This window comes from Lepisma saccharinum, chromosome 1 (genome assembly GCF_977018435.1).
Source record: "Lepisma saccharinum chromosome 1, izLepSacc3.1, whole genome shotgun sequence".
Lineage (NCBI taxonomy): Eukaryota > Metazoa > Arthropoda > Insecta > Zygentoma > Lepismatidae > Lepisma > Lepisma saccharinum.
In genome coordinates, this window is record NC_139229.1 from 65,267,658 (window position 1) to 65,280,638 (window position 12,981).

At 36.2% G+C, this 12,981-nt stretch overlaps 1 protein-coding gene across 4 annotated transcripts in view; it reads left to right on the forward strand.

The window, feature by feature from the left end:
• Positions 1–516: 516 nt before the first annotated feature.
• koko (cyclin Q) overlaps positions 517–12,981 on the forward strand; it is a 37,489-nt gene continuing 25,024 nt past the window's right edge. The window contains exons 1-3 of one of the 4 annotated variants that reach the window (XM_083141285.1): positions 517–580; positions 7,635–7,772; positions 12,134–12,231. In XM_083141285.1, the coding sequence (XP_082997411.1) occupies positions 7,652–7,772; positions 12,134–12,231 (219 nt within the window). In that variant the 5' untranslated portion in view covers positions 517–580; positions 7,635–7,651. Of the gene's footprint in view, positions 802–7,634; positions 7,773–12,133; positions 12,232–12,981 lie in introns of all 4 variants that reach the window. The other 3 variants (XM_083141356.1, XM_083141215.1, XM_083141414.1) reach the window with 3 other exon arrangements.

Consider the following 12,981-nt stretch of genomic DNA (forward strand, 5'->3'; position numbering starts at 1 on the left):
ACCTTATCTACAAAGTGAAATATAATGTCTTTGCCCCCCAGTGTTGGTACCTTGCCCCCTCTCTCCCTTTTGGAACCTAATCACCGCCACTACTTCGAAATTACATACACTTCTCCGCTAGCATAATTGTTTATGTATATATCTTAATTAGAAAAAGTACATATGTACATTTAAAATATACACGAATGTTACATAAGACAAATCAATCCGGGAAAATGTGCTGTATAAAGAAATCTTCCGAACATTTCTTTAGCTGCTCTACTGCGCAAGTGGACAATTAATAAAATCTTTTTGCACCTCTTCGACCGGTTAACGATTTGTCCACAACCGGATTACATTCACTGCATCAAAACAAATAATTTTTCTTGTGAAGATAATCCCGAGACATAAAAGGTTCATGACAGTTGCATATAATCTACGTAATATGAGCAAGTAACATATAATTTAATAAATGTCATGTTATAATTGTGGAATTGCTAATATAATTTTTAATGTAATCATGGGCAAATAAAGGCATGAAATTATCTTTGCAGTGTAGTAGAGAAGCAAAACAAGTTTTAGCAGATTTGGTGGTTCATTGGTGTGATTTTTAAATTTTTATGTTGTGGTTTTATTGAGTGCATGCCCTGAAGCAGCGTTCAAATTATATTATTTTCTAAATGAGCACCGGTTAGTTTCATAAGGGAAATGAGCATGTTGCAAGTTAGTTTTTGTAATACTTTGTTCAAGCCATTCTTGGATTTGTAGATCAAGGACGTTGTTATTATTTATTGTCGATTTTTTTGACAGAATACAGATAAGGTAAATGAATGTGCACCAGATAATAATCACTGCATACTCTTTTCGTATCCTTGCACTTTAATTTCTAGGCTGAGCATCGTATTTCTTCTGCTGTTTGCACTTCAATTTGCAGAATATGTCTCCCATGTAACACTTTTTTAGATAGTATTTCGTGAGAGAAGAGAACGTTAGTGATTTAAGTATTTCATCAGAGCTTTTAGTGATTTGATGCAAGGGTAACATTATAGTGTAGTGGTGACGGATTTCTTCAAATTTACAGGAGAAAGTACTTACGGAAATTATTTTCTATAGCGTTGTGGAAGTTCGTGAATGTAGTTTTGATCCATTTTAATGCGAATACATGTTGTTTTCTGCGAAAATCTCTGTCCGACACGCTGTTTCTGCTGCCGCCATGTGCTTTCTGTATGAGAGCACAATGTTCTGTGTGTTAAGATGACGTAACCCCGTAGTCAGTGTTTCAAACTCGGCATGTTTTCACTACAACATGACGTTTCGAGTATTTTTAATTTTTTTTAATTATGCTTGCCTAACCTAACTTAACCTAACCTTACGGAAAATGGGTTTTGGGGCTAAGGTGAATGGTTTTTGGGGCTAACGTCAATGGTTTGTGAGTCTATTGTAAATGGTTTGTGAGGATAACGTCAATGGTTTGCAAGGTATTAGCATAATTTCAAATCTGGGTGCAAAAGTAGGTATTTTCTGGTGAACGAGGTTGCAACACTGCATAAATTGACCGAAAACTCGCACAACGTGCCCTGAACCAGTACGCTATCGCATGCCATAATGTGTTTCAGAATCAAAATAACAAGTAACAGTAAGTACTCGTAAATGTAAGAAATAGACATTATCTTAGTTAGGAATGCATTATTTCACGTTAGGAAATGTTCTGCATTCTAAAATAGTACGTTAGCAATGTATAAAAGTGTGAAATATATGATTTATATGTTTCACCCCCATGCTATAATAGTACCGATGCAAGTTTATTATGGACATATGATGTATAAAGTCATTTGGTAAAATTTAAGTATCCCCGAAGCGTATTTCTTCAATTTTACAGGAGAAAGTACACCGAACTGACTTTCCGTACACTTTTGAAAGTTCGTGGAAGTGTTTTTTCCCTTCGCTTAACTTATTTCGCCAGTAAATCATGTATTTTTGAAGATTAATGTCTCTCCAATGCACGAAAGCTGTTGCCTCTATGTCCTTTCACTATATGAATCAAATGTTGCGTGCATTCGATGATGTAACCCCCGGTCAGTGTTTCCAACCATACCGTTGTTCTCCAAGAACATGACAATTTTGCCTAACCTAACTGAACGTAACCTAACCTTACCTAGCATGGTTCGTGGGCCTATCCGTGCATGGTTCGTGGGGTTTTTGAACCTGGAAAAAAAAATACAAAATCAATAACACGAAAGTAGGTATTTTTCGATGAAGAAGGTTGCAACACTGCATAACCACTGATCATCGACAACGCTAGTCAAGATTTCTGCGCCATATTGCGTTTAACGCAAACGAAAACGAACAAACAAGAATTACTCGATATGTTGAAAATTGAGATTATTTTGTGTGAGAAAAACGAAATGGCACGTTCAACAATCCTTAGGAATGCAGAATACGTAAGTACCAATGTGAAAAACAAGAAAAGAAAGGAATTTCAGACGTTTCGGGGATACTTAACATTTAATAGTCATTTTTCGTGAATGTGTGTGATGCTTTAAATTTGTCAGATGATGAAATGTATGATAATTACCAGTGACGTGCGGTGACCTCGGCACTTTGGGTAGCAACTGATTATGGGTAATTTTGAAGCGGGTAGCAACTGATTATGGGTAATTTTGAAGCGGGTAGCAACTGATTATGGGTAATTTTGAAGCATCGCACATCTCCCTCTCCCCCTCCCCACACACCCACCCTTCCAAATGCATAGATTGCAGTGTTGTTTCAATACAGTCGAAATAATTTCGCTATTTCATGGAAGCGATATTTTAGCAGGGAAACTGAATTTATTTTATCTGTATCTGCATCTGTAAATATCCTCTATGAAGTTTCACCAATTAAATAGATAGAACTGAAGAGTGGTGTTATGGTGGTCATAATTTTCAAGTGCTCTTCGAAAATAATAAGCACGTGGAAGGAAAGTCTTGAATTCAAATTCTGAGTACAGTATGAATGTTTGTCTGTCCCTCATTACAAAGTTCGAAAACCAGAAGAAAGTCATGTGAAATGGCAAAAGTGTAAATTAGCACAGCGAGAAAACTGGTTTCGTGTAATTTGCCTCCTGTGTAGTTTTTCACTGTAACATTATTCCATTACAGACAAGGTACAATGCACCCACCATCCACCCACCACTACACACATACATATTTCATATTATTCAACTAATCAAAATGTATTCATCATCTCTCGTACTTGCAGGCTAGAGATTAGTGTATTTTAAGATGATACTAATAAAATGAAAAAGACAGGTGTTTTACTTTTTCTTAACATTAAGAGGCAATGGAGTTATTATTATTCGGTTCTCGTTGGAGATACAAATCATGACGTCATGAAACCTACTGCAGGGGAATCAGTGGGGTACAAACAGCTCGTTCGTCTGCCGACACGCGTGACCGACAAAAGTGAAAGTCTCATAGACCAAATTTTTACAAACAAGAGAGAAATACATGTTAAATCCGCTGTGGCAATGCATGATTTATGCAATCATTTTCTGATATGCACAACAATTAACCTGAGGCCACAAAGATCTCCTAGAATACTAGTAACTAGGTGTTCATTTAAAAATTTCCCTGAACAGCAATTCGTTGATCATTGTTCCTATCTACCATTTCCCAAAAGATCAACGATGCCAGATATAAACGATAAGGTAACATATTTGCAGTCATTAATAACCGAAGCTCTTGATGTCTATGCGCCAATAAAAACGTTTCGCGTTAGGGCCAACAAGCACCCCTGGATCACTGGTAGTCTTCTTAGACTGATATCACTCAAGAACCGGATGTTTAAGTGCGCACGCAGTTCAAATAATAATAATTACACGTGGGAACAATGTAAGACCTTAAGGAACTACGTAACAAAAATGGTAAAAGATGTGAAAAGAAAATATCTCCTTCAACAGATCTATTCTGGTAAATATGCAGGCAACAATAAATTCAAGATTTTTAGTTATTTAACGGGAAATGACAATAAAAACCAATCCATCACATCTATTGAACACAATAATGAAATAATTACAGAAGCTCCGAGGATGTCTAATGTCCTGAATTACCACTTTGCTAATGTCGGAAAGTCAATATCGAATATATTCACAAACAATTTAATGCTCAAGAAAAATGAAACTAGCAAGCAAATTGAAAACTACAGTCAATGTAGAGAAGCCAGCTTCAATTTTACACCCGTCTCACATGATGACGTACTGAAAATCCTTCACAAACTTAATGTCAGAAAGGGTCCAGATTTCGATGGAATAAGTAATCGCATATTATATCTGCTCACCCCATGGATTACTGAACCTCGCACCGATATAATTAATTCATCCATAAAAAGCGAAATCTTTCCCAACAGCTGGAAACACGCAAGGGTCACACCTATATTTGGGGGGTCCCCAACGCAATTAAATAATTATCGGCCTATATCGATAACTTCCTCATTAAGTCTGATTCTTGAAAAGGTAATAGATAAACAATTAGAACAATACTTACATTGTAACAACCTAATTACTAACAGACAATTCGCTTTTAGGTAAAATCACTCAACAGAATTACTCCTGCATGAACTGTTACATATCTGGCGGCATGGATCAGATCGTAAAGGAAAGCAATACATCGGCATAATTTCACTAGATATCAGTAAAGCATTCAACAGTGTTCAACCAAAGTTATTAATACAGAAATTATATCAGCAATTTATTTTTTCTGCTACTGCATGCAACTGGATTGAAAGCTATTTGCACAACAGAAGTATCGATACAAAAGTTGGCAACTTGATTTCGTACGGTCTGAATGTATCTCTCGGTGTATCTTAGGGATCTATTTTTGGTCCAAAACTTTTTAACATGTTTGTAAATGATATCGCAAGCAAGAAATTTGGCTTTGATTTGTATCTATACGCAGACGACTGTCTCCTGTACTGCACATCTAACAAATTAGATAAAGTAATTGCAAATATTGAAAAAAGCATGCCCGAAGTTCTTGAGTGGTATCAATCTAACATGTTGAAAGTGAACGAGTCTAAGACTCTAGTATTAATATTATCCACGGAAAACAATAACATCACGCAAGTTGACAATATTAAAATAGGTAATTCGAATATAAAACCAAGTGAGAGTCTAAAATATCTTGGTGTGTACCTAGATAGGAATCTATCCTTTTCACAACATGTGAAGATTATGTGTGCACGTGCAGCACCTAGAATCAAACAGTTTCAATATGTCTGCAAATATGTGCACCTTGCTCACAAATTAACGTTCTACAAAGCATTTATTAGGCCATTACTTGAATATTGTTCCTCTGTACTCTATGGGATTAACATAAATAACACCAACAAATTAGAAAAAATGCAAAATTGGGCAATTCGTAGTATACGAGTTGAGTTGAGTTGGTGTTTCAAGTCCACTTTATGCACAGTAAGGCTAATCGGGACTGGACCTACAGTTTAAAGTGGGATCCGAACCACTTGTGCCTCCACCGGGTATCGAACCCGGGACCCCTTGATTACAAGGCGGCGATGCTACCACTGCGCCATGGGGGAGGCCCTACGTAGTTTACGAAATACACCACACATGACTTCACGATCGAGCAGACAAGAATTGCAACTATCCACTCTTGAATCCAGACGAAAATATGCGTTCCTACTCAAAATTCATCAGGCAATTCACACACACAACCACTCAATAAGCAGCAAGGTAATTATATGTAGTGACATGAAATATTCCAATCTGCGATCTAATAACACCAATAATATCAGAGTACCAAAATGTAACAAGGCAAGATACGGATCAAAATCCATATCATCGCTGGCAAGTAAGGCATGGAATCAACTGCCTGTAGCCTGGAAAAAGGAGAGAAATTTGGCCAAATTTAAACAACAAATTAAGATGTTAATCTATGAATACTGACTGTGCCTCATTTGCCTCATTGCCTCCTTCACACATACTTACTTAATTTCTATTTATTGTGTGTTTTTATTCCTTGTGTAATTTTATTCCTTGTGTGTTTCAATTATATAAGCACACATATTTTTCCATACTTATACATTTATAAACGGTTAGCAGAATTGTATAGTTTAACAAATTAATCCATGTAGGGCAAGAAGCTGTTTCTATAGTAAGATAATCCGTGTAAAAATACTGTAAGGTTAAGTGTAACCCTACTTCAAATAATAAATAATAATAATAATAATAATTCCCCACTGGAGAAAAGGAACTGATCCAGTAATTCACCTGCACACAAAATACTTACTTTCTCATTTCATAAATAATAATACTTGAAGTCATGAGCTATTATTCATAAATCATAAGTATAATGTGTAAAATTGGAGAAAATGAAAGGGAATCGGGGATACAGGTGATACCCAGTGGCGGCTGGCGGCAACTATGATGGTCAGTGTCAACGTAATAAAAAAAAACTCCTGCCCCCTCCTTGAGGTTGCACCACTGACCATGATGTTTATCCTCGTTTGGTAACATGGAATACAACGTGTGTTTAAGTAATAACGTACTAATCCAATTCATCTTCACTCACTAACCTATCTTTATACACTACAGGACACTTCCCTAAAAACATAACAATTACAAGAGGAAAAGAAAAACAACTCCTATCACCTTCTCCTCCTCCATGGACACGTATTCTAACTGAATGTCGAAAATAGTTATGAAAAGAAATTGTCGAAATGCCAAAGGAAACTCGCATCATCATAGGATTTTTTACTTTTATATTTTAAAAAAAGTCTGGATGGCCCTCTTGGTGGATCTATCTATTATCAAAAACGTTCATTTAACTTTGGAAAAAACTAGGTTCGTTTCTCCAAAAGTAGGCAGAAATTACTTCCCATCGTACAAATCAGTCGTATTTAGCGACTTTTCTCTGAAGGTGGCAACTGTGTCAACACTGCGAAAGTTCCCTCGCTGTGCCAGGCGAAGATGAGCACTGTTTCTTATGGGCTAACCGTGCCCCCTGCCACTTTTTTCTCGGCTCATGATGGAATTGTTCCTCACGGAGACTTCTTCAACCATCTGCACGTGTGTCAACTTGGGTTAGGCCAGCTCTTTGGCAGCATGGACTGTTGCCTTGCGAGGGTGCGAACGAAAGAGCTAGCGATGCAGTGAGGAGGTTGGGGCGGTCGTCACGTCAACTTGACCGATTGCAAGATTCGAATCTCCTTGTCTGTAAACTATCAGTGTATTCATTTAACAATACTTGGCGAGGTAAGCGTTTCTTCTGAGGGTAGTTCCATGGCACGACGGCTCTACCCCTTGAGCTGCTGCTGGTGATACCTGAAACCATGGCATTTCAACCATTGCACTGGTCAGCAGTTTTGAGGTGAGAAAGTGGGGAAGTCGACACAGAAATCTTCCTCTTCCCTTTCTGCAGCAGCCTCTATCTACCTGAAACTGGTCTGGCAGTCAAAAAGCCTGCTAGAGTAACTCCTTCCAGCCTGCCTGCTGATTGCATAGATGTGAAAAAATGTGTTCCATGTGATCAGTGACTTCCCGAAGACAATAAATATTACAATTGGAAAATAATTAGATGTATCAGATTGATTGATTTATCAGTGAAACATTCACTACTAATCAGTACAGTTCAGTGACATTCATTTCAAACTTTCTGTTACAGATAAATACGGTTTCAAAATGAAGGACGTAATAGATGTTCTTCAGCTTCAGCGAGACAAAAACAGAAGGATCATTCCAATAGACTACGGACAAGTACAACAGTCACACTTCATTGCTGTTAGATATATATTTGAATGTGGTAAGTAATGTTTTATTCTCAAAAAATTCCATTCCAGGATGGTTGATTATATTTAAATGGACTCTTTTGAATCATTGACTTACTCATACATCATTTAAGAACAATTCCTTCGTCTTTCACTGTAGTCCTGCCTGTATGAATACGAGTAAGTAGAGTTGCAAAAGAGCCGGTTTTTTTAAATGGACTGTTTTTTTCCGATAAAAAGTCTGCTTTTTGGAAAAAACAGGATTTTTTGGCTTTTTACCAATTACATCTAACCTATTTTACTTGAAGTTACTGTTATGAGTTTACAGGTTTGTAGTGACATATTGTACAACTAGCTAAAAGAAATTGACATGATGTAGCAGCCAAGAGACAGATATTGGCCAATCCCAGGAGACACATATTGCATAATGGTTCAGGTAGCTTACCGAGGGGGAAGGGGGGCAGGTTGGCTTGCAGGCCCACCACCTCTGTATTTTAGATTTTTCAACTGTTTGAAAATAAAATTACATTGTTTCCTAGGGTGTTCCCAATATTTCTTTATTACTTTTGTGCATAAAAACAAATGTAATTAGGAGGCAAAATGCACGTGGTGTGCAAATCAGGTGTCATCTTTGAATGTGTCTCATTCGAGACACTCATGCCAATTACAGTGTACAATTGGTTGGTAATGATGGTAATTATTGTAATTAATATATTTAATAAACAACTGCACTTCTGCAAACTAAAAAGCATTAATAAATAATATGAATTTTGTGAGTTTTAGTGAGCACATCCGACCATGGATTTGAAACAAGCTTTTACATGTTTAGGTCTCAATATAAATGTTTGTCATAAAATATGAAACAAATGTTAATATCAAAATATTTGATGTTTTGGTACAATTAAAAATCTTTACTGTTCACAACACTATGCAGAAGCGTACGTATTACGAGAATTTCTGTATATATCCTGTTTAACAGAGCTTTGAGATGGAAGCGACATGTGGCTCTTAAAACCAACCCTTAGAAGTACATGCAACCTTTCGAACCGAAGCAACATAAGCTGCAAGTGTTGCTTGTCACTTGGCCTATACCGTTTTCTCAGAGAACTTTCATACTGAAGCAGCATATGACATGTGTCACTTGGAAGCAGACCCTCAGTAATCCATTCAACCTTTTGAACTGAAGCACGACAACAAGCTAAACATGTCACTAAACATGACTATACTGTTTTCTCAGTGGTGTGCATGCACGGTGAATGATTTGCTTTATACTGAAGGAGACTGTGTCGCTTGTCATCTGTGACTTCAGTCTGAAAGCTCCTTCACTGGCACGCATCATGTAACCTCGGTCTTGTTTGTGCATGCATGGTGGATGTTTGCTTAGACTGAAGGGGCCCTTGTCTCTTCAATGTGACACCCTCCACTGTCATGTGTTGCATCCTTCTGAATGTTCTCTATACTTCACAAGATTGTTAGCTACTTCATCATAGATTAAGATCGAATTTAACCTGTAAATCACAAGAGAACAAATTGCAAGTACTGTTGATGGGAAAAGGCTGGCTTTTTGATAAAAGGTTCCTTTTAATCATGAATGACCTCCTGGAGTGGAATAAAGTAATGCTGTTGCCTTGTAATAAGAAGAGGTCTGAGGTTGAATTCTCTGTGGAAGCAGAGTGCTTCGGATCTCATTTCAAACTTTGGGTCCACTCCACATATCTTTAATAGATTATTTTTCACCATTTGCGCCACCTTATTTGCTTCTACTTCAGTTTTAGTGCCAGTGTTTATCAACCGCCGGGTTGCAAACGGTCCGTTGCACCCAGGGGTTGACGACTAATTTTTTAAATTTAATTTTATATTTGACAGCAAATCTATACATAATTGAACTGTGATTATGCCATACTTGATATATTAATATTAATTAACGTTGCATATTAATTTTTAATATAAACTTTAAATATCAAATGTATTTATGAGTGAAATTGTTGGATCAGGACATCGACATGTAAGAAATACATTTACTGGGCTGTGGTCTCACAAAGGTTGAGAACCACTGCAACAAGCAGCCAAAATACATCACTAGTTACTCCGTCACTAGGTTTAGCCACCATTTAACCAAATTATACATGTTGTACTGGAAAGCCAGAACACAAATACATATTTTACTGAACACAAAATTTAGTGTAAAGAGATTTGATACTAGATTTTCAAAAGGTAGAGCAGTATTTCCTTTTTTGTTTCATGTACATGTTTGTATAACAAAATTCAAACATTGAAAATCATATCATACTATTAGGTTCTATTAAAAACACATACAAAACTACTCTTGTTATGTAAATCTGTTTATATTACATAGATATATTTAACAAGCCTACCAAAATATGAAGATAACACTCTGAAAGAACCGCCCATTCAAAAAAGCCAGCTTTCTTGAAAACACTGTTTGTCTATCTACAATTTCATATTGTAAATTGTATTTTATATTTAGAAATGAGTGTCTATTTTACAGTAGGGAGATAAACAAAAACCATTGAACAGGAAAAATAGTGGCATCTCCTGTATTTTCATTGATTTGAGACACTTTTGTGAAAAAAGCCCAACCAAACAAGCTGCGAATTTCCAAAATAGCCGTTTTTTTTCTGACCTCTTCCAACTCTACTAGTAAGTGAGCATGTTTGAACTTTATGAGACCGTACAAACATAATATCATGCACCATGGTATATATATTCCAAGCCCTACTCATATGAATACATTAGCATTTTGGGAATTTAAAATTCTTTGAATGTCAAAATGTGAATATCAAATTACAACTGAGAATTGTGTTCCAAAATGTAATTAGACATGTTTTTAGAGAAGCTGAGTGTACTCATTGAAAAGTTTCATTGGCTTTATTTTAATTGATAGATTTTGATGTTTTATGTAACATTGTTTCAAGATGTAGAAATATCCAGTAACTTGGATGTGTGGTCCTAAAATGCAACCCATGTAAATGAAATCTCTTGTATTCTGTAATACTTTTACCAGTTCCTTTCATGAAATCCTGTTGTATGCACACACAACAAATCGGGAGAGGGGAGTGTAGGTGCTAATGGCACCAACCTAACACTAAGAAACATAATCAACATGAAAGTATCCATTTTTGATACATGGTTGCAGAGGTAAAATGTGTCAAGTGGCGCCCGAATTGCAAACTAGCATTCACAGGATAACCTTCCACCTGAAACTCACGACAATATAATCCAGGTTCTCAAGTAAACCACACACCTCAAATTTATGTGCACTTGCTTGACTTTAGGGACTGTTCACCCACTGTACCCCCTTTGAGAATTATGTTGATTTCTTTTAATCAACAGATTTTGATGTACGTGATATAAAATTGGTTCCTGCGCACGGAAAACACAAATAACTGATATATTTGATCCCAAAGAATGGCGTGTGTAAGTAAAAATCTGCCATCTCTGAGACTACTGGTGCTTTTTATTAATAAAAATAATTTGTATTCACACTAAAATAGCAAAGGAACATGTTGAAAATTGCTATCAGCTCCTAGCCTAATGACATAAAGTTATAGCTGCTGTTGTGGAATGTCGTATTGGGTGCTATAGTCACTTGTGCGAAGCCTTCGGATTGTTCTGCTTCATGGTTAGGTAACACATACTTTATTTCAGAATAACATATCTCTGCAAGCTAAAAACAACAGAAATCATTCATAAACAATATAATCTTCATAAATCATGGAAAATATTTCACTTTCTTGAGGGCATACAGAAGGTGAAGGAGACCTAATTTCATTTTCACATGCTGAAAGGGCAAGTATATTGTTGACTCTCACGGAACTTCAAGTAGGCTAAACCTTTGTTGGGAATTGAGGCTGTGACCCTCGATGTGTTGGTGGTTACCTTCTGCAACATGGAGAGGCATGTCCAGGCATGCCTTGATGCTATTGGTGACCATCATACTTATTATGAGATCATCATGCTTGTGAAATGCCAGGGTATTTCCACGACAAATTTCACTGAATTATATCCCTTAGTTTGAAAGTTGTAAGGGAAAACCAGGGCCCAAGAGCAAGTGGAACACCCCGTACTTAGGTATGCACTGAGTGCTTGTGCGGGGGGGATAGAGCATTCTTCATCAGAACTATCCATTTTTCCTGGGGTTAGCAATATGCTCTGGCCATCTTCATATCCTATTGACTGGCTGAGTAACCCCTGAAGCTGCTTAGGCTGAGAGATTTATAAAAAAATTCTCACCCCAGAAATCAAAGTATGGCATTCAGACACCCTACCACTGTTTACTTTTAAGTTAATACATTTGCTTTTTCCTTTTAAGAAATGAGAGAGCAAATGTTTACATGTTACTTGTGTTTTAATAGATGTAATTATTTTATTTTAGGTATTAAACTTGAAGCTCAGCCACTCACAATAGCCACTGCTGCTATGCTGTATCACAGGTTTTTCAAGGAAGCGGACAGTAACAATTATGATTGTTTTGTAAGTACCTGAACTCTGTTTTAAGTGCAGTAGATGATTATTTCATTAAGCCTTAAAATCCTAACTTTTCTAATACACAGAAATGACCAGTGTAAGTTCCTTGGACCAGTATTAATTTTTTGTTATTTAAAAAATCAAGATTTCTTCTGAAGTATTTATGTTTATTGTTACAGAATATTGTTTCCAAAAATAAATTGTATAAGAATTCAGTATGTAAAACTGCTGTTGTTAATGTTTTAATATCAAAAAGATTCTTCTGTTATGAACATAATGACCTTTTGAATTTTTCTTCATCTTTTTTTACCTACAGTTATTAGTTACACTTGTATCTTATACTCCGAGAAAGAAACTAAGTGCTTTCAGGGCAAGCTATATTTTATGAAGAATAATTCTAAAAATAAGATTATGATTTACATGGTTTTCAACTTAATTGTTTCATTGCAATATACAAGTATTTATGTAAAATAATTCTGTTGCATAGTATATATTGATATATCATTATAATTTACATTACACAATTTTTTTATGTGGTTTCAATAACGTGACTGTTGTCAATGTCTACAAAGAAAAAGCAGCTAATGGACCAATGGTTAATATTGCCAGCCTCCCTGGAGGAGTTATATAAAAGTTAATTTTAATAATAAAAATAATAATAATATAAATCTGCATGCATGTGCAAAAGTATGGTATGAAGTTAGAGGTCCTAGGAAAGAAACCTGGACAAGGCATGCATGTATCATTTTGTCGGTT